This window comes from Panthera leo, chromosome D1 (assembly GCF_018350215.1).
Source record: "Panthera leo isolate Ple1 chromosome D1, P.leo_Ple1_pat1.1, whole genome shotgun sequence".
Lineage (NCBI taxonomy): Eukaryota > Metazoa > Chordata > Mammalia > Carnivora > Felidae > Panthera > Panthera leo.
This window is the reverse complement of record NC_056688.1, coordinates 62,639,614-62,662,828: the sequence shown is the minus strand read 5'-3', so window position 1 is coordinate 62,662,828 and position 23,215 is coordinate 62,639,614. Positions and strand designations below refer to the sequence as shown.

The following is a 23,215-nucleotide window of genomic DNA, read 5'->3' as shown; positions in this document are numbered from 1 at the left end:
AAATGACAGTAAGAAAAAGACAGGGGAACCATTAAAATGAAAATGAGTAATGACTCTAGAGAAGGAAGGCAAAACTTGAGGATTAATATACAGAATATAAATCTGTGGAACAGATGCACTAATTTAGACACTGTCACCAAGCCATGGCTTATACCTTATTTTCCTCATCTACAAAGTGAGATTGTTGGATCAGTGTTCCTTCAGGGTCTGAACGTACCTAAAGAGAAGACACATGGAAAAATGGGGAGTGTTCTCATCTTTTCCCACCAGCCATTCTACTCCCAAACCACTGCTGCCTCCAGGACATCTTCCTTTTCCATCAGTGCTTTCCCTTCGTCCAGTTACATGGGGCGGGTGGGTAGAGCAGACAGCAAAGTTACCTGTCAACTCTAAATGAATTCCAATAAAAAATAAAAATCTGGCTACTGCTATCTACTCTAATAGGAAATTTGAAGCAGAGCTCAGATTATTAAAATGTAGGTGGTATGTGGATATATTTTCCAAATGTTGACACAGAACTATTATTTCTGTACAAATATCTTCACAACTCTCTCTCGGATGTGTTTGGTCCTGACTCCATAGATGACCGGATTAAGGGCCGGTGGGACAGCCACATAAAGATTAGCCAGAAGAATGTGGATATAGCGGGGAATGTTTCTGCCAAAACGGTGTGTCATAAAAGAAAAAAAAGCTGGTGTGTAAAAGCACAGCATGACACAGACATGAGAACCACAGGTATTGAGAGCCTTTAGCCGGGCATCGTGAGAAGGAAGGCGGAAAACAGCTCGAAGGATAAGCACATAGGAGGAGGCAATCAGGATCACATCCACAATGATATTAGAAATCACCATGAGCCCATAGATAATGTTGACCTTGATGGGTGCACAGGCCAACCGGGCAAGACCCATGTGCTCACAGTACGTATGAGGGATGATGTGATGCCCACAGAAGGGCAACCTCAGAATGAGAAACACGAATGGAGTCACAAGAATTAAATTTCTTCCAACAACAAGAGAAGCTAGGATGCTGATGGTTTTATTGGTGAGGATCATGGTGTACTGGAGAGGGTTGCAGATGGCAACAAAGCGGTCATAAGCCATGGCCACCAGGAGAACGGTCTCCATTCCTGTGAACATGTGGATAAAGAACATCTGGGCAAGGCAGCCCCCAAAGCTGATCTCTTGTTGGTTGAACCAGAAGATGCCCAGCATTTTGGGGATGGTGGACGTGGACAGACCCAGATCGATCATAGACAACATGGCCAGGAAGTAGAACATGGGCTGGTGGAGACTGTGTTCAGTCTTGATCACAAAGAGAATGGTGATGTTCCCCACAAGGGCAATCAGGTACACAATGCAGAATGGGAAAGCAATCCAGATATGTACAGTTTCCAGTCCTGGGATTCCTAGCAGGTGAAACAAGGGGGGATGGAAGTGGGTGTCATTGATGGAAGTCATTCTCCCAGCAAGTGTCATTGAATTCCTGTTGAGGCGTAGGTATCTCACTCTCGTTATGATCTTTTCTTTATCAAGGTCATAGAAAATGAAGAGAACCTTAACTGGTGTGCTGGAGGTAGTAGCAGGAGTGGTTGATTACAAACTTTAGAGATTCTGCTCTTTCCAGAGGGTAATTGAGTAACTCTCAATACATGTTATTGTTCTGAGATTAATTGTGGGTAATATGTGTGCCTTTAACTTTTGTAATAATGTGAGTTCTTTGAAGGAACTTATAGTCTTTCACCTAGTGGTGTATGCTTATCTGCTTGATATTTTTTTCCATTTTTTTTCAAATAGCTCCTTTTTTATTTTTGGGAAACTGCTATACCCGGTACTTCTCAAAGTGTGATATGGTGTTGGAGAATCCAAAGTCCAAATGAGAAAGACCGAATTATACCATTGGCTGTCTTTTGATATAATATAAATGTAGGGATTTACCTAACGGATCTCATATAGGCACATGACTTAAGGGTGGTCAATCAGATGGTCTTTCTTTAAATCTCCCTCAATCTATCTCTCCTATGAGACCGTTGTTGTTTTTGATGATTCCTGATCTTATGGAATGCCTTAGTTTCCTATCCCACACCTCCAGACTGTTTATTCTGCCATTCCCTAATGTTCTTACAATAAATTACCTTTTGCTTATCAATTAAACTACGTTCATCTTTCTTACAACATATAATGAACATAGAAAATTACACCTTGTCCTTAAGTTGTTCCTGGCTTCAGGTATGAATAGATAAAACAAGTAACAAATTTCAGTGACATCAAAATTGAAGTGTTGTTAATGAATCTTTCCTGATCCCTGAAATGAATAAAGGAAATTGTTTTAACACTTTGTGCCACTAGTATATTGTACAATTATGCTGCATCTAATACAACATGACTTCTTTTATGTATTTATCTATTTGTTACCAATAGAAATGCTGCTGCCTGGGGGCAAAAACTGGGGGATATTCATTTTAATATTCCCAACACTGCCACAGGAGTGTATGGTTCCAAGTTTTTCAGAATTTAGCTGTTGAATAGAATCAGGATTTGTGTAAGTGTGCACTTATGTGTGTGTATGTGTGAGAGATAGAGAAAAAGAGAGTTAGTTATTAAACTGATTCTTATTATGTATGTGATTGCATGTAACTTTGCCAGCTAGTTATTGCTGAGTAGTAATACCCAGGCAAGGGAATTGGTAGTCACCTGCTCTGCTTGAGAAAGAGGAACGTCTCTTGTCCCCAAAGAAGCTAGAGAGAAAATTATTCATATATATGGAGAAAACAATATTTGCCATTGTTGATCGGAGTATGCAAGGCTGAGAAATCAGAGGGCAATGGCTGGTGGGACTTAGGAGAGTCTGAGGAAGTAAGTAGGATGACACATCATGAGATTCACAGTCCAGAGTCAGCCCCATCTTCAGGGCTGCTGTTTTTCAATGATACTTTACTGGCTGAGGGGGGGAGCTTTCCAGGGGAGAAGCAGAGGGAGCTCTTTTTGATAATATACCTCAAATTCAGTAGGACACCCACCCTCTCACAATTTTGGTCAGAAAGTTGCCTTATTTCTGCTGCAGTTGTGTGCCACAAATAGTGGCAGATAGTGTGGGCCAATAAGCTCAAGGATTATTCCTGGAAGGCAAGGTAGTAATTTCATCTTTTTCTAGATGTGCACATGGACAAAAAGCCCAGAGTCCATTTTAAAAGCTTAATTGAGGGGCGCCTGGGTGGCGCAGTCGGTTAAGCGTCCGACTTCAGCCAGGTCACGATCTCGCGGTCCGTGAGTTCGAGCCCCGCGTCAGGCTCTGGGCTGATGGCTCGGAGCCTGGAGCCTGTTTCCGATTCTGTGTCTCCCTCTCTCTCTGCCCCTCCCCCATTCATGCTCTGTCTCTCTCTGTCCCAAAAATAAATTAAAAACGTTGAAAAAAAAATAAAAGCTTAATTGATAATAGTTAGAGATCTTTCCCTTTTAGTGCCCACCAACTCTCAATTTATTGAAGTTGTGTTTTTTTTTTTACCCCACTGGCTCTTTTTCCTTTGACTGTTATAGTAGAATATTATAGATGATTTATACAGACTTTGAATTCATTCAAACATGCCTTGAAATCTTGCTATGCCATACTAATGGGAATCCTTGAACAAATTCCTTTACTTTCTACATCAGTTTTTTTTCTGTAAAATTGAGTTAATAAGTTCTATCCATGTGACTTGTTTTAAGCACAAACATGACCGATGCATGTAAAGGACTAGCTCTTAGGATATATTTAATAAGTGGTACTTATTTAAACTATTAGTCCTTCCCCAAATTTTATTTTTCTTTTAATTCTAAATAGCTAAGAATGTCACCTAATAGCACAAATAACTTACTTGATTATAAAGAGTTTATTACTTACAAATAATTCATGGTGACTATAGGGTAAGATGAAGGAGGCAGGGAAAGAGGGACGACCCAGAATATTGCAAAGTGAATGAGAAGTGTAGAGCTTCACATTTAGATTTATTTCTAGAATTCTATGGATTCACACATAAACTAATACAGTTCAGTTGGAAAGTAAACTGTGTTCTCTCTCATTCTACAGATTTCTCAAGCTAGGTGGGATTAACAAATTTATGAGAGTAACTTCTTTCAGGCACTGTCATGAATAGGCTATGACACAGAAAACTAGAGGGGGACATTGGATATGACTAAACTAGCAGATGTACTGGGCTCCATTAAAAAGGCTTGGATACATTTCCATAAAGTAGTAGGTGCATGGTGGGGGAAGGGGGGCAATGTAGAATTGAGAACCTCTAAACCAGGATTATGCAGGAGAAAACAAATAAGATTATAGGGCAGACCAAATGTATAATGCCTACATCATTTTATTTGGATATGACATCAGTCACACTTCTACATCTAGCCTCAAACATATGACAGTGGCCTGCAGTAGCCTTCTTCTGCCTCAGATGAATCACAGCAAGCCTAGTTGCTGGGTCTGTTTCCCTGCCAACAATTTGCTAGTCAAAGCAATCTTCTTTAGAGACAATACATGTGGTTATGCTACTGAAAACTATTTGTGGCTTTCTAGCGGTGAGGAGTATACTATGTGAGGTGTGTGTGTGTGTGTGTGCACGCATGCGCGTATGTGTGGAAGAGAGAGAGAGGGAGACAGAGAGGAGAGAGAATTTCTTCATGTTGCCTGTTGGCATATCTCTGTGCTCACCTGCTGAATGTCTGTTCCAGTCCCATGTACTCTGTTGTGTTCTTTTGTGAAGAGAATGGATAATGGGGCTTTGGATAACTCCTGAGCAGAGAAGAGACTACTGTCCCCTTCTATCCTCATTTACCTCTTCTCCTCCTCACTATGGTGTCTCATCTCCCCTGTCTATGTATCCTTACCTTTCTAATATTTCCTCTGTCAGCCCTCACTTGGAGCAATACCACAGCATAAGCCTAGGTGCTTACACATGGTGATTGGAGCCCCTTCAAGCCTCCAGGTCCCAAGTCCATCCTGTCACATGGAGAAAATCTTTATAATGAGTGAAAACATCCCTAAGTCTAAGCATGTCCCAGGGTCCCTGAGCTTAGCCTTCAGAGTCCTCTGGGCACATAAACTTGGGCTGATGGGTCATTAAGCCCATCTAACTATTTGTTCCTCCCTACCATCTGCAGAAACAAATCACCATATCAGATGTGACTTCTAGGTCAGGGGAGATTATGTCTCATGAGCTGTTAGGAAGCGAAATATCCTGAAGGGGTGGGGGGAGTCTTTCTGGGGGATGATGTCATGAAAATAATTAAGTTTAAGCCATTAAGTCTTCGGAGTGTGACTTCTTAGGAAACAGCTATTAGTGACTCTTCTGCTTTGTTTAATAGAAATGTGTGAATCCTGATGCAGTCTGGTGTTATGACCATGATTTCAAAAGATGAGACCCCTAAAATAGACACATTAGACCCTGTACCAACAGTCTATTTTTTGACAGTGTTCATCCCTGTAGATAATAGTATCAACTTTCTTCCAACTCAGAAAGATTCTCCTTACAACCTATAACTCATTTTAAACAGATAAAGTCTTTGGAGAGGGGCTTTCATGTGTTTTAACTCTTTTGACAGAAGGTGAAGGAAACTCCACATTCTCCTGAGAAAACAGAATCTAGCTAGAGCTCAAAGTTTAGCTTTCTTTGTCTCCCTCCCTTGATGATGATGAGGTAGACCTTCTAGTACCAGGGCATGCCTTAGGTCAGGATTTTCCTGAGTACAGACAGGAAAAGACTGAAGGACAGTTGAATACATTAGAAAATCTTTTTTTTTTTTTTTTTTTTTTTTTGGCTTCTAAGTTCAGATAATTTTGAGTGGTTAAGAGAGAGAAGATAATATCTGTGTTCCAAAAGAGATTCTGGTTACATCTGATATGTTCTCCTTTTTATTGCTTCTCTTTTTGATGAATGAAAAGCTTACATACCTTGCCTCTCTCTGGTCACTCCCTCATGGTATCCATTTTCCCCATTGTTTCAACATTTACCTTTACAAATCAAGCCTGACTCTATCTAATCTCTACTTAAGATTTCTTTTTATTCCCTCTGCTTCTCCATTATATACGTTGGGCTTCATATGATAAAGTATATACACCACTGTTGGCAAAGTACTTCAGCAAATGCCCAACCAAACTGTAAACTTTAATTCTACTTCATGACTCTCCAAAACATTACTCTGTCTTAGGTGATCAAGAGTCCTACTTAGAAAATAACTACTGCTCATTTTCACTTTCCTTCAACTTTCCACCAATTCTCATGTTCTCCATGATGGTCTTCTGTATAAACCATTCAAAAAGGAACCAGATACATGGACTCCTAAATAACTATGATTATTATACAAAGTAAATTGGATGACAAGATGAAAAACACAATCTCCAAGTCTCTTATTTTTATATCAATGTGTACTGCTATTATAACATACACATTTTTCCCCTTGGGTTTTGTGTTTCCTACCTTTACCATTTTTTCCCCTGAGTTTTATTGTAGTAGCATACACATAACATAAAATTTACTATCTCAACCATTTAAATAAATTTTTTAATGTTTATTTCTGAGACAGAGAGAGACAGAGCATGAGTGGGGGAGGGGCAGAGATAAAGGGAAACACAGAACCCGAAGTAGGCTCCAGGCTCTGAGCTGTCAGCACGGAGCCCGACACAGGACTTGAACTCACAGACCGCGAGATCATGACCTGAGTTGAAGATGGACGTTCAACCAACTGAGCCACCCAGGCGCCCCTATCTCAACCATTTTTAAATGTACAGTTCAGTAGTGTTAAATACATTTATATTATTGTTATAACCATCACCACCATTTATCTCCAGAACTTTTTCATTTTGCAAAAACTGAAAACTCTATCCACTCAACAATAACTCCCCATAGACTCTTCACCCCTTCCTCTGGCAACTACCATTCTATTTCTAATTTTTTTTTTAATCTTCCCTTTTCCCCCATGCCCCAGCCTCTTGTAACCACCATTCTACTCTCTGTCACTGTTGGTTTGACTTCTTTCTTTCTTTTTTCTTTTTTTCTTTCTTTCTTTCTTTCTTTCTTTCTTTCTTTCTTTTTCTTCCTTTCTTTCCCTTTTTTCTTCCTTCTTTCCTTCCTTCTTTCCTCCCTCCCTCCCTCTCTCCCTCCCCCCTCCCTCCTTTCTTTCTTTCCTCCTTTCTTTCTTTTCCATGTAACTGAGATAATGCAATATTTGTCTTCATGTGACTGGCTTATTTCATTTTAGAGTCATGTCCTCAGTTTCATCCATGTTTCTTCAATGGCAGGATGTTTTTCTTTTTAAAGGTTAAATAATATTCTGATGTATATATTGACTGCATTTTATCTTTGTTGAATTTTTTCAGTTTAGTATTTATATTTTAAACTGTATAATTTCTGTTTGGTTCATTTTTATAGTACCTACTCCTTTGTTAGACTTCTCATTTTGTTCATGTATTGTTTTCCTGATTGCATTTAGTTGTCTATCTTCTCCTGTAGTGCACTGAGCTTCCTTAAGATGATTATTTTGAATTATTTGTTAAGTAGTTTATAGATCTTCATTTCTTTAGGACCAGCTATTGGAGTTCATTAGTTATGTTTGTTGGTGTCATGTTTATTTGATTCTTTGTGATCTATGTAACTTAAGTTGGTATGTGTGTTTGAAAGAACAGATACCCCTTCCATTTATTAGACTTATTTTGGCAGGTAAAGTCCTTCTGCTGGGTCACTGGACTGATGGGACTACCTCTGAGATCATGGTTGAGTAGCGCTGGAACCAGGTCTGTGGTTATCATCTGGCCTACAGTCGGCTTCATGGTTGGCAGATCTGTTAGCAGGGTTGCAGATGGGTGTAGCCCCCACTGGTTCCCATTGGGCCACTAGGCTTGTCTCTATTCAGGCAAAATTGCCCCTGGTCTGTGATAGAGTGCGGCTGGAATCAAGCCATGGCGACTGCTTCAGGGATCACAATCAGGTCTGAGGTTGGCATACCTGTTACAAAGGGCAGAGATGGGCATGGATTCTACTGAGTCCTTTGGCAAAAGTGGCTAGTATCAGGATTACATACAGGTGGGACTGGAGCCAAGTTCACAGAAGACATGGCTGCCTCCAGTATGCAGCCAGGACTATGGTCAGGAGGCGTGCCATTAGTGTATGGGCTTGCCTTCTCAAAGCTACCCTTTTTCAGTCATGGGCTCTACCTGGGTCTTACAACCTTCTTCTTGGATCCCAAAGCTCCCACAAAGGCATTTTGGTTCATGGATGACTGTCAAATATTTGTTTCTATAAGGAGACATGAGCTGAAGACCTATTATTCCACCATCTTGCTTGTGTCACTCCTCTTCAATTGATTTTTATTAGTTTCTGGTTCATGGCTGAAATTTTTCATCTTGCCATCCAATTTGCTTTGTATAATAATCATAGTTATTTGGTAATCTAAGTATCTGGTTCCCTTTTGAATATTTTTCTCCTTTTTTGTTTGCTTTTTGGTTCTGTTAATTTTTGTGTTTGTTATATGTTTTTTTATTATTAAATGCTGAGTTTATGAAGGACAACTTGTCAGAATACTTTTATGTCATCCGTATTGTTATCATCACCAAAAAAGGTTTCACTTCAGTTCTGATGAGCAGTTAGGGTAAAAGCACATCATGCCATTCTAAGTAGCACTGAGCTAATGCTGACAGGCTACATACTTTGTGATGACTGCTGTATTTCTGATTTACCCTCATTCTCTGGGCACTCCTTTGGTGATCTATTTCCCCTAATCCTTGTCAAGCTCTGAACTCCAAGGCTTAATCCTACCCAATGCTGTGATACTGTTAAAGCTCTCCTGATATTACCAGACTTTCTGAGAGCTCTTCTAAATCAGAAAATGCGTAGTACATGTTGAGGAAAAACACCACCAAAGGCAGGATTCATTTTTGTTTACTTTCTATTATTTTCTGGCATCTTGTCCCATTTATCTTTGTTACTTTGTTATCGATCTAATGCTTTAAAACATGTTTTAAATATTCTTTCAATTTTTCAAAATGTCTTCATTTTTCTCTTGGACATGAATAATGGACTGAATGAACACTGAATTCTAATACAAAATAATTTTCCTCAAGTCATGTAGACTTTTTTTTCCTCAAGTCATGTAGACTTTTGCATTTGAGAATTTTGATACCAATCAGATTATGTTTTTTTTGGAGGATAGAAGTAGCAATCAGTTCACTGTACATCTCTGTGTATAAAATATAAGGAAATATTATTGGCCCATTTATTCCATGAATATAGGCATCTGTTTAGTATCCTGGTGATTGCTTCATGGTCTGCTCTACTTACTGTATTGTTTGGCTCTGAATTTGGAAACAATTTGTGCTATTTGGAAAAAAAAAAGTGACCTTCATTATCTTGGAAGCACTATATTTCATTTGTTTTATTATGTTGTTGTTTATATTATCCAATATATCCATTCACTTTCCTTCTCTTTCCTTGAAGTTTTAAAAAAATATCCAGTCTGTTGATGACTTATATTGTAATCACCAAAAATTCTACATTTTTATTATTTCTAGCTTATTATTAATTCAATGTGCTTTTGAAGGAGATCAGAAGTAAATACTTGGACTCAAAAAATATATCTTGACATAGAAATTTAGGAAGACTTTTACAACACAAGTCCAGAATAAAGTGTTTAAATCAAGGGAGTATTTGGTACCTCATTAGTTCAAGGGATAAAGAATATGAAGCTAGGGGAGCCTGGGTGGTTCAGCCCATTAAGTGTCCAACTTCAGCTCAGGTTATGATCTCACAGTTCATGAGTTTGAGCCCTGCTTTGGGCTCTGCACTGATGGTACAGAGTCTGCTTGGGATTCTCTCTCTCTCCCTCTCTCTCTGTTCCTCCCCTGCTCCCTCTCTTTCTCTCAAAATAAATTTAAAAATTTTAAAAATAATAGAAAGTAAATAATATATGTGAAATTAAATGGGTGATTATAAAAACTTGTGTACATGTTAGCTCTATTGTTTCTTGTCTACCGTTACCTCAATATTAACTCTTCTCACTGAGATTGAATGATCATCATTAATAATATACTTTAAAAACATTTGTTTTGTATAATAAATGAATACAAATGACTAGGAAAATCATAGAATTAGATGAAGTGATCAGTATTGTAACATCCAAAGTTAAATTTGACTTTATTTAAGCTGAAAAATATTTTACTTAGGTCAGTCATGTCTTTAAAATTTACTTTCCTTTTTTGTTAACATTTATTTATTTATTTTTGAGAGAGACTTAGAGAGAACACAAGCATGGGAGGGGCAGAGAGAGACAGGGAGACACAGAATCTGAAGCAGGCTCCAGTCCCTGAACTGTCAGCACAGAGCCTGATGCGGGGCTTGAATCCACGAACTGGAGATCATGACCTGAGACAAAGTTGGATGTTCAATGGACTAAGCCACACAGGTGTCGCATAAAATTTCCTTTAAATTATCATTCTTTCTTTTCTGTTGTTGTTTTTGAAAACCATAGTGCATTGTTTGTACTGACTTCATCCACTTCAGAAAATCCTGTTACATTTACTTTTTCACATTCTAAATTTTCTAAGGTTCTTTACAGTCCAATTTCTTTTCCCATCCCCTTTCTTATATTTGCATTTTTCATGTTCATGAATAATTTTCTTTTTTCTTCTTACATATTTGAATGCCTACCCAAAGCCATCCAGTTAAAAACAGATAAATAAATAAGTAGTCATCCATGATGTCTCTTGCCACTTTGTGGCTAAATCATACCTTATGGCTCTTTTTTATTTCAGAGCAGATACCCTCTCTTTATTTGCATTACCTCTATCCAAATTCCAGTTCTTCTCGAATCATAGATACCTGAAGATTAACTTTGTGCTTCACTAATCTTCTACCTCCTATTCTTTCTATTTTTTTGTGTGTTTATTTCTTTTTGATAGAGAGACAGAGAGAGAGAGAGAGAGGGCAAGCAGGGGAAAGGCAGAGAGGGGGACAGAGGATCTGAAGCAGGCTCTGTGCTACCAATGGATTCAAACTCACCAACCATGAGATCATGACCTGAGCCGAAGTTGGGTGCTTAACTGACTGACCCACCAGGACACCCCTATCTCCTATCCTTTCTAAATGCTAGTGTGAGATAATACTTTCTAAAAATCCACACACTCATTTTACTCACCACTTCATATACTTTAGTACTACTCAATTTTCTATTCAATAAATTTCAGGCCACTGAACGCATCTTTTAATCTTTCTAAATTATTACTTCAATTGTTAAGTAACATTATTTCTTTTTATTGTCTTTTTTTTTTTTTTAATTTTTTTTTTTCTCAACATTTTTTATTTATTTTTGGGACAGAGAGAGACAGAGCATGAACGGGGGAGGGGCAGAGAGAGAGGGAGACACAGAATCGGAAACAGGCTCCAGGCTCCGAGCCATCAGCCCAGAGCCTGACGCGGGGCTCGAACTCACGGACCGCGAGATCGTGACCTGGCTGAAGTCGGACGCTTAACCGACTGCGCCACCCAGGCGCCCCTTATTGTCTTTTTTTTAAACTAATTTCTCTGTTGAAAAATATTCCCTCTTGCAATTTTCATTTGTTCCACACTAACTCCAGGATGGGCTAGCCAGATGACATAGTATTAAATTTGTCAGTTCAACAATGAGGGTGTATCGGGGCACCTGGCTGGCTCAGTCAGTTAAGTGCCTCACTTCTGCTCAGGTCATGACCTCACAGTTCATGAGTTTGAGCCCTGCATCAGGCTCTGTGCTGACAGCTCAGAGTCTGGAACCTGCTTCAGATTCTGTGTCTCCCTCTCTCTCTGCCTCTCCCCCACTTGCACTCTGTTTCTCTCTGAAAAAATAAACATTAAAAAACAACCTTAAAAGAAAAGAATGAGGGTGTATTATATTGAAGGTTAGGCTTATAAGGAACTTCATAGGATCAGGAATTTGAGAGAACAGAAAAGGAAAAAATAAAACACCAAAAAATCTAGTCTAATTCCCATATTTTGCTTGCATAAGCTTTAGTTAAAACTGTACTATTTATTTTTGAGCAGTACTTTATTAATTATAGAAACTTGTTGCAGTTTACTTAATACCTGTAATTGGTTATGTGATCTCTAATTGAACACCTCTGTCAAAGAAATCTTATTATTGCCTGAAAGAGATCTAGAACACCAAACAGTTTTAACACAAAGTTATTTCAGTGAATCAAAGTTTTCCTCCTTTAAATTTATTCTTGTGTGTAATATTCTCTGACAGAGGTCAACAGAGAGTGTCATTGCAAGTACACATTCAGACACACAGAAGTGTACATACCTCCAACAATTACAGGCAGTATTTTTTCTGATATATATCTCACATATATCTATATCTATGTCTATATCTCTATCATCTCTATCTCTATCATCTCTATCTCTATCTCTATCTCTATCATCTCTATCTCTATATCTATCTATATATCTATATCATCTTATATCTATATATATCATCTATAGTTATAGCTATAGATATCTATATACAGAGAAAATTAATTTTGGTGAAAGAAATTTATTAATTTTATCATAAATTTTAGTCCTTTCAGACCCTATAATTTCATGACTTGAATGAATTACCTCTCATCAATCTTGTTTTAACAAAGAGACTCTCTACCCGTTCCTGGATCTACTTGGTCCTGATGCCATAAATGACTGGGTTGAGGGCAGGGGGTATGACTACATAGAGGTTAGCCAGGAGGATATGGATATACTCGGGGATGTCATGACCAAAGCGGTGAGTGAGAAAAGAGAAGAGAGCTGGACCAAAGAAGACCAAGATAACACAAATAGGGGAGCTACAGGTATTCAGAGCTTTCAGGCGGGCATCTTGGGAAGGGAGGTGGAAGACAGCATATAAGATCCTAATATACGAGACAATGATAAGAAGCACATCCAGAAACAAGATAGAAATATTTCCAAGACCATAGTAGACATTGGCATTAATGCTGGCACAAGCTAGACGTGCCACTCCCATGTGCTCACAATAGGTATGAGGGATGATTCTGTGTCCACAGTAAGGCAGCCTCAGGAGGAGAAAAATGATGGGAACAATCATGCATAAGCTTCTTAGTACCACTATCACAGCAATCACACCAGTCACTCTGTCGGTAAGAATCATGCTGTACCTGAGGGGGTTGCAAATAGCCACATAATGATCAAAACCCATGGCAAGAAGTACAATGCTCTCCATGACTGTAAAAAAGTGGATAAAAAACACTTGAGCAACACAGCACCCAAAGCACAGCTCCTGAAGGCTGAACCAGAAGATCCCCAGCATCTTGGAGATGGTAGTAGTAGAGAGACTTAGGCCAATCACTGACAGCATGGCCAGAAAGTAGAACATAGGTTGGTGAAGGCTATGATCAACCCAGATAACAAACAGAATGATAACATTTCCAACAAGAGCAATCAGATACACAGCACAGAAGGGAAATACAAGCCAGATTTGTGCAACTTCCAACCCTGGAATCCCCAGCAATAGGAATGAAGAAGGATGGGATTCAGTGACATTGTGAGAAGACATTCTCCAGCAGGCTGACGATGGTATGATTTTTAAAAGTTGTTGGTGGTTCCCACTGGACAATTCATCCACAGTTAACTGAGATCTACAAAAATTAAAGATAAAAACATTCCTTAACAAAGGATTCATAATGGGAACAAATTTTTCTAAAGGCCTTTGATTCTTTACCCCTTTTCAGCTCTCCATAAATAATCCCAGTATCACTCCTGACCTGCAGCATAAGTGGTAAAGAATGTAGAAGCTAACATTGTGTCTTTCCTGAAATGATGGGTTCAGAGGAATTAAATGCATTAATTTTCCTCTTCCTGAAGAAATAAATACTATTAGGAGATAATAAAATTGATCATAATAATAGCCGGCACAATAATCATGGTTATCATTAATTGAGTACCTACAATTTTTCAGACATTGTTGTTGTCATTATTTGCATACACTATCTCATTTAGTTCTCCCCCCACAATTCTGTGACACAAGTTCTCGTTTATGGAAGAGAAAGGTTTTGATAAGCTCATTAACTTCCCATTGCTAATAAGCAGCAGAATCAAGATGTGAAATTAAGAGAAACTAAGCTTTGTGACACTGATATGGACCTGTGTTTGTAAACTTGTTAGTGAAAGTAGTGAAAGGAGAGAGAGAGAAAGATAAGGGGTGGAGAAATAAAGGACCTAGAATAACCAGACTACCTCAAAGAAGAATAAATCTGAAAGATTTTCATTACCAAATGTTGAGATTTTCTATAAAACTATGATGATTATGGCAGTGTTGCTATTTAAAAAAAAAAAAAGAAAGAAAAAGAGACAATGGAACAGAACTGAGAATCTAGAAGGAGATCCACATAATTCTTAGGGTATGCCCAAGTAGCAATTTTGAGATATGTTGGCAAGGGGCAATGATAATCTGTGAAGTTTCTTCCCCATATAAAGATCTTTCTGAAGAACCTGTTGACTTCTGTAACTGGTGAGAGGGAAATGTGACATCAGATCTGATCTGCTTCCTGGAGCTGGCCAAACCACAAATTTGAGGGCACAGTTCTTGACACTGTTCTCACTTCTGACATCAACTGCAAGTTCAGGAAGTTTCCCATACTACCTCCAGGTTCACTAATCTACTAGAACGACTCACAGAACTCACTGAAAGCTATTATACTCATGGTTACAGTTTACTATAGGGAAAGATTAAAATCATAAATCAGACAAAGGAAGAGATGCTGATGGTAGAATGTGAGGTTTGCAAATGTGAAGTATCCATTGTCCTCCCTCATGGAGTCACAATGAGTTACCCTCCTGGAATTAATGTGTGACAATATGCATAGTTATATTGCCAACCACGGAGGCTCACCTGAGCTTTGGTGTCCAAATTTATGTATATGTGATTGATTGATTGCACACATGGTTGAACTCAATCTCTAGATTGGTTGGTGCCACATGACCCAAAGTTCTCACCCGAAGTTATATTGTTGGTATTTATAGTGTGGTCAGCCCTTACACTGAGATAGAGTTTGACCACCCCTCATCCTAAACTCCTATCAGATATGACAGATAACTTCCTAGAAGCCAAAAACAAAGGCCAGACCTCTTTTTGGGTAAGGCAAAATTCCTCACTATACATCTATTCATCTAGTTCCAAAGACATTTTTTGTTATTGTAACAAGCTATGCGTTTCACCTCTTGGCTTATCTTGGCTCACGGCATCAATCATGAATTTGGGTCTCCCAATAATCAAGTTTGAATTCAGTTTAATCCTTTCGAAATATAAAGCATGGAGAGAGACCAACAACTGATTACCATATTGTGTCCTTTTTTATATCAAGGGTATAGAATGTGTAGAATCAGTTCAATTATAAAGGAGTTCAAACTCATTACTCTCTCCTTTTTTGCCTACTATGACTATTTTTTTAAACTTTGTGTCTCACTCACTATCAAAGCAGTATGGGAAAAGAAGCAGAAGTAGACACCGTGTAATATCACTTGCATTGTGGCATGGGATAGAGTCCTGATTCTATTCTTGCTGGCCTTCTGACCTTATGTCAGTCACACATATTCTGTATTTCAGTTTCATCCGGAAATAAACATAGTACTATCTATCTCAGATTATTATTGGGTTGAGTAGATGAGGTTATATATGCCTGAAATATTACAGGTGTAGATATTTCCTCTCCAATCTTAGTCTTCCTCCTACCTTTCTCCAGACCAGTGTTCTGTACCATTCCCAGTCCCAATACTCTAGGTCTTAACTCAATTTCTGTGAAGCCAAATTCCAATCTTAAGCACACATTGCAGATGCATTGATCACAAACACTTACCACATTCCCTATGTTCCATCTTAGGAAGTCATTTGGCAACTGTGAATTTAATTACTGAAATTATGTATTTATACACCCTCAATATGCCCTAAGAGATGTTTATAAATTGTCCTTGTGTGTGTGTGTGTTGAGGGGATTTATAATGGAGTCTCCAGGTGCCAGAGAGTCTCAGACATTGAAATTAAAATGAATAGGAATTCCCTTTTGTCATTAAACTTGCTGAAGAGAAGCTCTAGGGAAATCCCCATGAACCTTGCTGTCTGCTATTTGGTCGATTGTCAGTTCTTGTTATTTCACATAAAATATACAACAGGTAGTATTTTACTTTATTTTTCTCCTTCTTTTTCCTTATTCTCTGTTTTCAGTCTTTGAAATACTTGGACTAAGTCTTTGGGCTTTTTGGGGTATCTATATAACCAGAAATTTTTTTAAATTATAAAATATAAATGAAAGTGCCACTTTAACCATTTTAAACTTTACAATTCAGTGGCACTTAGTACATTCACAACATTGTACAACTGTTAACACTATCTAGTTCTATAAAATTTCACCAATTCAAAAGGAAATCCTATGCCCATTAATCAATCACTTCCCATTCTTCCAGCTCTAGGCAGTAGATTATTAGATCTGATCTCAAATTTTTCTCAACAGTTACAAAAGTCAACAGCTATTGAAAAAGAAACTTCATATGGGAAAGAAACTTCACTGATTAACATTCACTTTTGCCAATTTATCTTAAATTTCTACGTGGGGAAAGAAACTTTAAAAGGTGGTCTATATATGCAATGGAATATTATACATTCTTTAAAAAGAAGGATATCCTGTATTGCAACAACATGGATGAATCTGTGGACAAAATACCAAAGTGAAATAAGCCAGTCACATAAAGACAAATATTACACAATCTCAGTTATTATGGAATCTTGAAAAAAAAAAAGCCAAACTGACAGTAACATAAAGTAGAAGGGTGGTTACTAGGGCCTGGGGCATCAGTAAAAAGGGGAGATTAAAAAGAAATCAGAATGGAGCCTGGGTGGCTCAGTGGGTTAAGTGTCTGACTTCAACTCAGGTCATGATCTCAGGGTTTCTGAGTTTGAGTCCCTCATTGGGCTCTCCACTGTCAGCGCAGAGCCCACTTGGGATCCTCTGTCTTCCTCTCTCTGCCTCTCCCTGGCTCACATTCTTTCTCTTGCTCTCTCTCTTTCTCAAAATATGTAAATAAACATTTTTTAAAAAGGGGGTGCTTGGGTGGCTCAGTCGGTTTAGTCTCTGACTCTTGCTTTCAGCTCAGGTCATGATCTCATGGTTTGTGAGTTCAAGCCCTGTGTCAAGCTCTGTGCTGACAGTGCAGAGCTTGCATGGGATTCTCTCTATCACTCTCTCTCTGCCCGCCCCCCCCCCAGTCACTCACACTATCTCTCTCTGTCAAAATAAATAAATATTAAAAAATAAAAGTTCTTTAAAAAAAAGAGAGTTACCCAATTACCCTTTGCAAAGAGCAGAATCTCTAATGTTTGTAACCAACTACTCATACCAAGACCTGTAGCACACCACCCATAGCACTCTAACACACACAGAGTTCTTACATCTTTCCAGGACCTTGATAAAGAAAAGGTCATACGAGAGTGAGATACCTACACCTCAACAGGAATACAATGACACTTGCTGGGAGAATGACTTCCATCAATGACACCCACTTCCATCCCCCCTTGTTTCACCTGCTAGGAATCCCAGGACTGGAAACTGTACATATCTGGATTGCTTTCCCATTCTGCATTGTGTACCTGATTGCCCTTGTGGGGAACATCACCATTCTCTTTGTGATCAAGACTGAACACAGTCTCCACCAGCCCATGTTCTACTTCCTGGCCATGTTGTCTATGATCGATCTGGGTCTGTCCACGTCCACCATCCCCAAAATGCTGGGCATCTTCTGGTTCAACCAACAAGAGATCAGCTTTGGGGGCTGCCTTGCCCAGATGTTCTTTATCCACATGTTCACAGGAATGGAGACCGTTCTCCTGGTGGCCATGGCTTATGACCGCTTTGTTGCCATCTGCAACCCTCTCCAGTACACCATGATCCTCACCAATAAAACCATCAGCATCCTAGCTTCTCTTGTTGTTGGAAGAAATTTAATTCTTGTGACTCCATTCGTGTTTCTCATTCTGAGGTTGCCCTTCTGTGGGCATCACATCATCCCTCATACGTACTGTGAGCACATGGGTCTTGCCCGGTTGGCCTGTGCACCCATCAAGGTCAACATTATCTATGGGCTCATGGTGATTTCTAATATCATTGTGGATGTGATCCTGATTGCCTCCTCCTATGTGCTTATCCTTCGAGCTGTTTTCCGCCTTCCTTCTCACGATGCCCGGCTAAAGGCTCTCAATACCTGTGGTTCTCATGTCTGTGTCATGCTGTGCTTTTACACACCAGCTTTTTTTTCTTTTATGACACACCGTTTTGGCAGAAACATTCCCCGCTATATCCACATTCTTCTGGCTAATCTTTATGTGGCTGTCCCACCGGCCCTTAATCCGGTCATCTATGGAGTCAGGACCAAACACATCCGAGAGAGAGTTGTGAAGATATTTGTACAGAAATAATAGTTCTGTGTCAACATTTGGAAAATATATCCACATACCACCTACATTTTAATAATCTGAGCTCTGCTTCAAATTTCCTATTAGAGTAGATAGCAGTAGCCAGATTTTTATTTTTTATTGGAATTCATTTAGAGTTGACAGGTAACTTTGCTGTCTGCTCTACCCACCCGCCCCATGTAACTGGACGAAGGGAAAGCACTGATGGAAAAGGAAGATGTCCTGGAGGCAGCAGTGGTTTGGGAGTAGAATGGCTGGTGGGAAAAGATGAGAACACTCCCCATTTTTCCATGTGTCTTCTCTTTAGGTACGTTCAGACCCTGAAGGAACACTGATCCAACAATCTCACTTTGTAGATGAGGAAAATAAGGTATAAGCCATGGCTTGGTGACAGTGTCTAAATTAGTGCATCTGTTCCACAGATATATATTCTGTATATTAATCCTCATGTTTTGCCTTCCTTCTCTAGAGTCATTACTCATTTTCATTTTAATGGTTCCCCTGTCTTGTTCTTACTGTCATTTTTGTTCCCTTTTTTCTTTTTAACCCGATTCCTTCAATTTTTCTCTTTCTCTTTCTGTCTTTCTCTACCTCTCTGTTTCTCTCTTTCTCCTTCTTACTATTTACCCAATAAATTCAGTCTCTGAGAATTGATTAATGTAAGAGACTACAGTTTAGGATTAGGTATACATGACATTATTTCCTCACTTACAGCAAAGTCATTTTAGATGTGAATAATTATATGTGTTCTGTTTCTAGTTCCAATTGAATTGTACCTAAAATTTCCCTTGTTTGCTATATATACTGTTTCCCTTCAAAATTTAGAAAATTTTGAAAAGGAAATTAGAATAATCTATGGTTTAAACACAAAGCCAATCTTGATATCAAGTCCAGAATAATCTGAATATAATTTATTAATCCTGTAGATTTCCAATATGTAGTCCCATTTTCAAACTCCAGGTATATCTAGAGAATATATTGTACTTTCCTTTATCAGGGTTTTATAGCTTTTAATATATAAATCTTGCACTTTCTTGGTTAAATTTATTCCTAAATATGTATGTTCTTATTTTTCAAGGCTATTGTAAATGGAATTTTTCTCAACTCTCTTTTTGATTATTCACTGGTGGAATTTAAATATATCTAATTTCTGTATGTTGACATTGTATTGTGTGACTTTGCTGAATTCATTTATTAGTTCTAATGGATGTTTTGTATATTCTTTATAATTTTCTTTATATAAGATTATATCATTTACAAACATATATAGTTTACTCCTTTTCTTTTTTTTTTTTAATATATGAAATTTATTGTCAAATGGTTTCCATACAACACCCAGTGCTCATCCCAAAAGGTGCCCTCCTCAATACCCATCACCCACCCTCCCCTCCCTCCCACCCCCCATCAACCCTCAGTTTGTTCTCAGTTTTTTAACAGTCTCTTATGCTTTGGTTCTCTCCCACTCTAACCTCTTTTTTTTTTCCCCTTCCACTCCCCCATGGGTTTCTGTTAAGTTTCTCAGGATCCACATAACAGTAAAACCATATGGTATCTGTCTTTCTCTGTATGGCTTATTTCACTTAGCATCACACTCTCCAGTTCCATCCACGTTGCTACAAAAAGCCATATTTCATTCTTTCTCATTGCCACGTAGTATTCCATTGTGTATATAAACCACAATTTCTTTATCCATTCATCAGTTGATGGACATTTAGGCTCTTTCCATAATTTGGCTATTGTTGAGAGTGCTGCTATAAACATTGGGGTACAAGTGCCCCTATGCATCAGTACTCCTGTGTCCCTTGCGTAAATTCCTAGCAGTGCTATTGCTGGGTCATAGGGTAGGTCTATTTTTAATTTTCTGAGGAACCTCCACACTGTTTTCCAGAGTGGCTGCACCAATTTGCATTCCCACCAACAGTGCAAGGGGGTTCCCGTTTCTCCACATCCTCTCCAGCATTTACAGTCTCCTGATTTGTTCACTTTGGCCACTCTGACTGGTGTGAGGTGATATCTGAGTGTGGTTTTGATTTATATTTCCCTGATAAGGAGCGACGTTGAACATCTTTTCATGTGCCTGTTGGCCATCCGGATGTCTTCTTTAGAGAAGTGTCTATTCATGTTTTCTGCCCATTTCTTCACTGGGTTATTTGTTTTTCGGGTGTGGAGTTTGGTAAGCTCTTTATAGATTTTGGATACTAGCCCTTTGTCTGATATGTCATTTGCAAATATCTTTTCCCATTCCATTGGTTGCCTTTTAGTTTTGTTGGTTGTTTCCTTTGCTGTGCAGAAGCTTTTTATCTTCATAAGGTCCCAGTAATTCACTTTTGCTTTTAATTCCCTTGCCTTTGGGATGTGTCGAGTAAGAGATTGCTATGGCTGAGGTCAGAGAGGTCTTTTCCTGCTTTCTCCTCTAGGGTTTTGATGGTTTCCTGTCTCACATTCAGGTCCTTTATCCATTTTGAGTTTATTTTTGTGAATGGTGTGAGAAAGTGGTCTAGTTTCAACCTTCTGCATGTTGCTGTCCAGTTCTCCCAGCACCATTTGTTAAAGAGACTGTCTTTTTTCCATTGGATGTTCTTTCCTGCTTTGTCAAAGATGAGTTGGCCATACGTTTGTGGTTCTAGTTCTGGGGTTTCTATTCTATTCCATTGGTCTATGTGTCTGTTTTTGTGCCAATACCATGCTGTCTTGATGATTACAGCTTTGTAGTAGAGGCTAAAATCTGGGATTGTGATGCCTCCTGCTTTGGTCTTCTTCTTCAAAATTACTTTGGCTATTCGGGGCCTTTTGTGGTTCCATATGAATTTTAGGATTGCTTGTTCTAGTTTTGAGAAGAATGCTGGTGCAATTTTGATTGGGATTGCATTGAATGTGTAGATAGCTTTGGGTAGTATTGACATTTGGCAACATTTATTCTTCCAATCCATGAGCAGGGAATGTCTTTCCATTTCTTTATATCTTCTTCAATTTCCTTCATAAGCTTTCTATAGTTTTCAGCATACAGATCTTTTACATCTTTGGTTAGATTTATTCCTAGGTATTTTATGCTTCTTGGTGCAATTGTGAATGGGATCAGTTTCTTTATTTGTGTTTCTGTTGCTTCATTGTTAGTGTATAAGAATGCAACTGATTTCTGTACATTGATTTTGTATCCTGCAACTTTGCTGAATTCATGTATCAGTTCTAGCAGACTTTTGGTGGAGTCTATCGGATTTTCCATGTATAATATCATGTCATCTGCAAAAAGCGAAAGCTTGACTTCATCTTTGCCAATTTGGATGCCTTTGATTTCCTTTGGTTGTCTGATTGCTGATGCTAGAACTTCCAGCACTATGTTAAACAACAGCGGTGACAGTGGGCATCCCTGTCGTGTTCCTGATCTCAGGGAAAAAGCTCTCAGTTTTTCCCCATTGAGGATGATGTTAGCTGTGGGCTTTTTCATAAATGGATTTTATGATCTTTAAGTATGTTCCTTCTATCCCGACTTTCTCAAGGGTTTTTATTAAGAAAGGGTGCTGGATTTTGTCAAAGGCCTTTTCTGCATCGATTGACAGGATCGTATGGTTCTTCTCTTTTTTTTTTATTAATGTCATGTATCATGTTGATCGATTTGCGAATGTTGAACCAGCCCTGCATCCCAGGAATGAATCCCACTTGATCAAGGTGAATAATTCTTTTTATATGCTGTTGAATTCGATTTGCTAGTATCTTATTGAGAATTTTTGCATCCATATTCATCAGGGATATTGGCCTGTAGTTCTCTTTTTTTTACTGGGTCTCTGTCTGGTTTAGGAATCAAAGTAATACTGGCTTCATAGAATGAGTCTGGAAGTTTTCCTTTCCTTTCTATTTCTTGGAATAGCTTGAGAAGGATATGTGTTATCTCTGCTTTAAACGTCTGGTAGAACTCCCCTGGGAAGCCATCTGGTCCTGGACTCTTATTTGTTGGGAGATTTTTGATAACCGATTCAATTTCTTCACTGGTTATGGGTCTGTTCAAGCTTTCTATTTCCTCCTGATTGAGTTTTGGAAGAGTGTGGGTGTTTAGGAATTTGTCCATTTCTTCCAGGTTGTCCAATTTGTTGGCATACAATTTTTCATAGTATTCCCTGATAATTGCTTGTATCTCTGAGGGATTGGTTGTAATCATTCCATTTTCATTCATGATTTTATCTATTTGGGTCATCTCCCTTTTCTTTTTGAGAAGCCTGGCTAGAGGTTTGTCAATTTTGTTTATTTTTTTCAAAAAACCAACTCTTGGTTTCGTTGATCTGCTCTACAGTTTTTTTAGATTCTATATTGTTTATTTCTGCTCTGATCTTTATTATTTCTCTTCTTCTGCTGGGTTTTGGCTGCCTTTGCTGTTCTGCTTCTATTTCCTTTAGGTGTGCTGTTAGATTTTGTATTTGGGATTTTTCTTGTTTCTTGAGATAGGCCTGGATTGCGATGTATTTTCCTCTCAGGACTGCCTTCGCTGTATTCCAAAGCATTTGGATTCTGTATTTTTATTTTCGTTTGTTTCCATATATTTTTTAATTTCTTCTCTAATTACCTGGTTGACCCATTCATTCTTTAGTAGGGTGTTCTTTAACCTCCATGCTTTTGGAGGTTTTCCAGACTTTTTCCTGTGGTTGATTTCAAGCTTCATAACATTGTGGTCTGAACGTATGCCTGGTATAATTTCAATTCTTGTAAACTTATGAAGGGCTGTTTTGTGACCCAGTATATGATCTATCTTGGAGAATGTTCCATGTGCACTCGAG

General features: G+C 38.6%; 3 protein-coding genes across 3 annotated transcripts; 1 reads left to right on the top strand and 2 right to left on the bottom strand.

Moving 5' to 3' along the window:
- Positions 1 to 521: 521 nt before the first annotated feature.
- Positions 522 to 1,475, bottom strand: LOC122200124 (olfactory receptor 52E4-like). Its single transcript, XM_042905579.1, has one exon. The coding sequence runs from the start codon at positions 1,473 to 1,475 to the stop codon at positions 522 to 524; it is 954 nt and encodes a 317-aa protein (XP_042761513.1).
- An 11,172-nt stretch (positions 1,476 to 12,647) lies between these two features.
- Positions 12,648 to 13,544, bottom strand: LOC122200372 (olfactory receptor 52E8-like). Its single transcript, XM_042905931.1, has one exon. It carries the CDS (start codon positions 13,542 to 13,544, stop codon positions 12,648 to 12,650), a length of 897 nt encoding a protein of 298 aa, XP_042761865.1.
- A 3,954-nt stretch (positions 13,545 to 17,498) lies between these two features.
- Positions 17,499 to 18,452, top strand: LOC122200126 (olfactory receptor 52E4-like). Its single transcript, XM_042905580.1, has one exon. It carries the CDS (start codon positions 17,499 to 17,501, stop codon positions 18,450 to 18,452), a length of 954 nt encoding a protein of 317 aa, XP_042761514.1.
- Positions 18,453 to 23,215: the final 4,763 nt, after the last annotated feature.

Coding starts and splice junctions, on each gene's coding strand:
- LOC122200372 (XM_042905931.1), bottom strand. CDS start 13,544: ATGTCTTCTCACAATGTCACTGAATCCCATCCTTCTTCATTCCTATTG.
- LOC122200126 (XM_042905580.1), top strand. CDS start 17,499: ATGACACTTGCTGGGAGAATGACTTCCATCAATGACACCCACTTCCAT.
- LOC122200124 (XM_042905579.1), bottom strand. CDS start 1,475: ATGACACTTGCTGGGAGAATGACTTCCATCAATGACACCCACTTCCAT.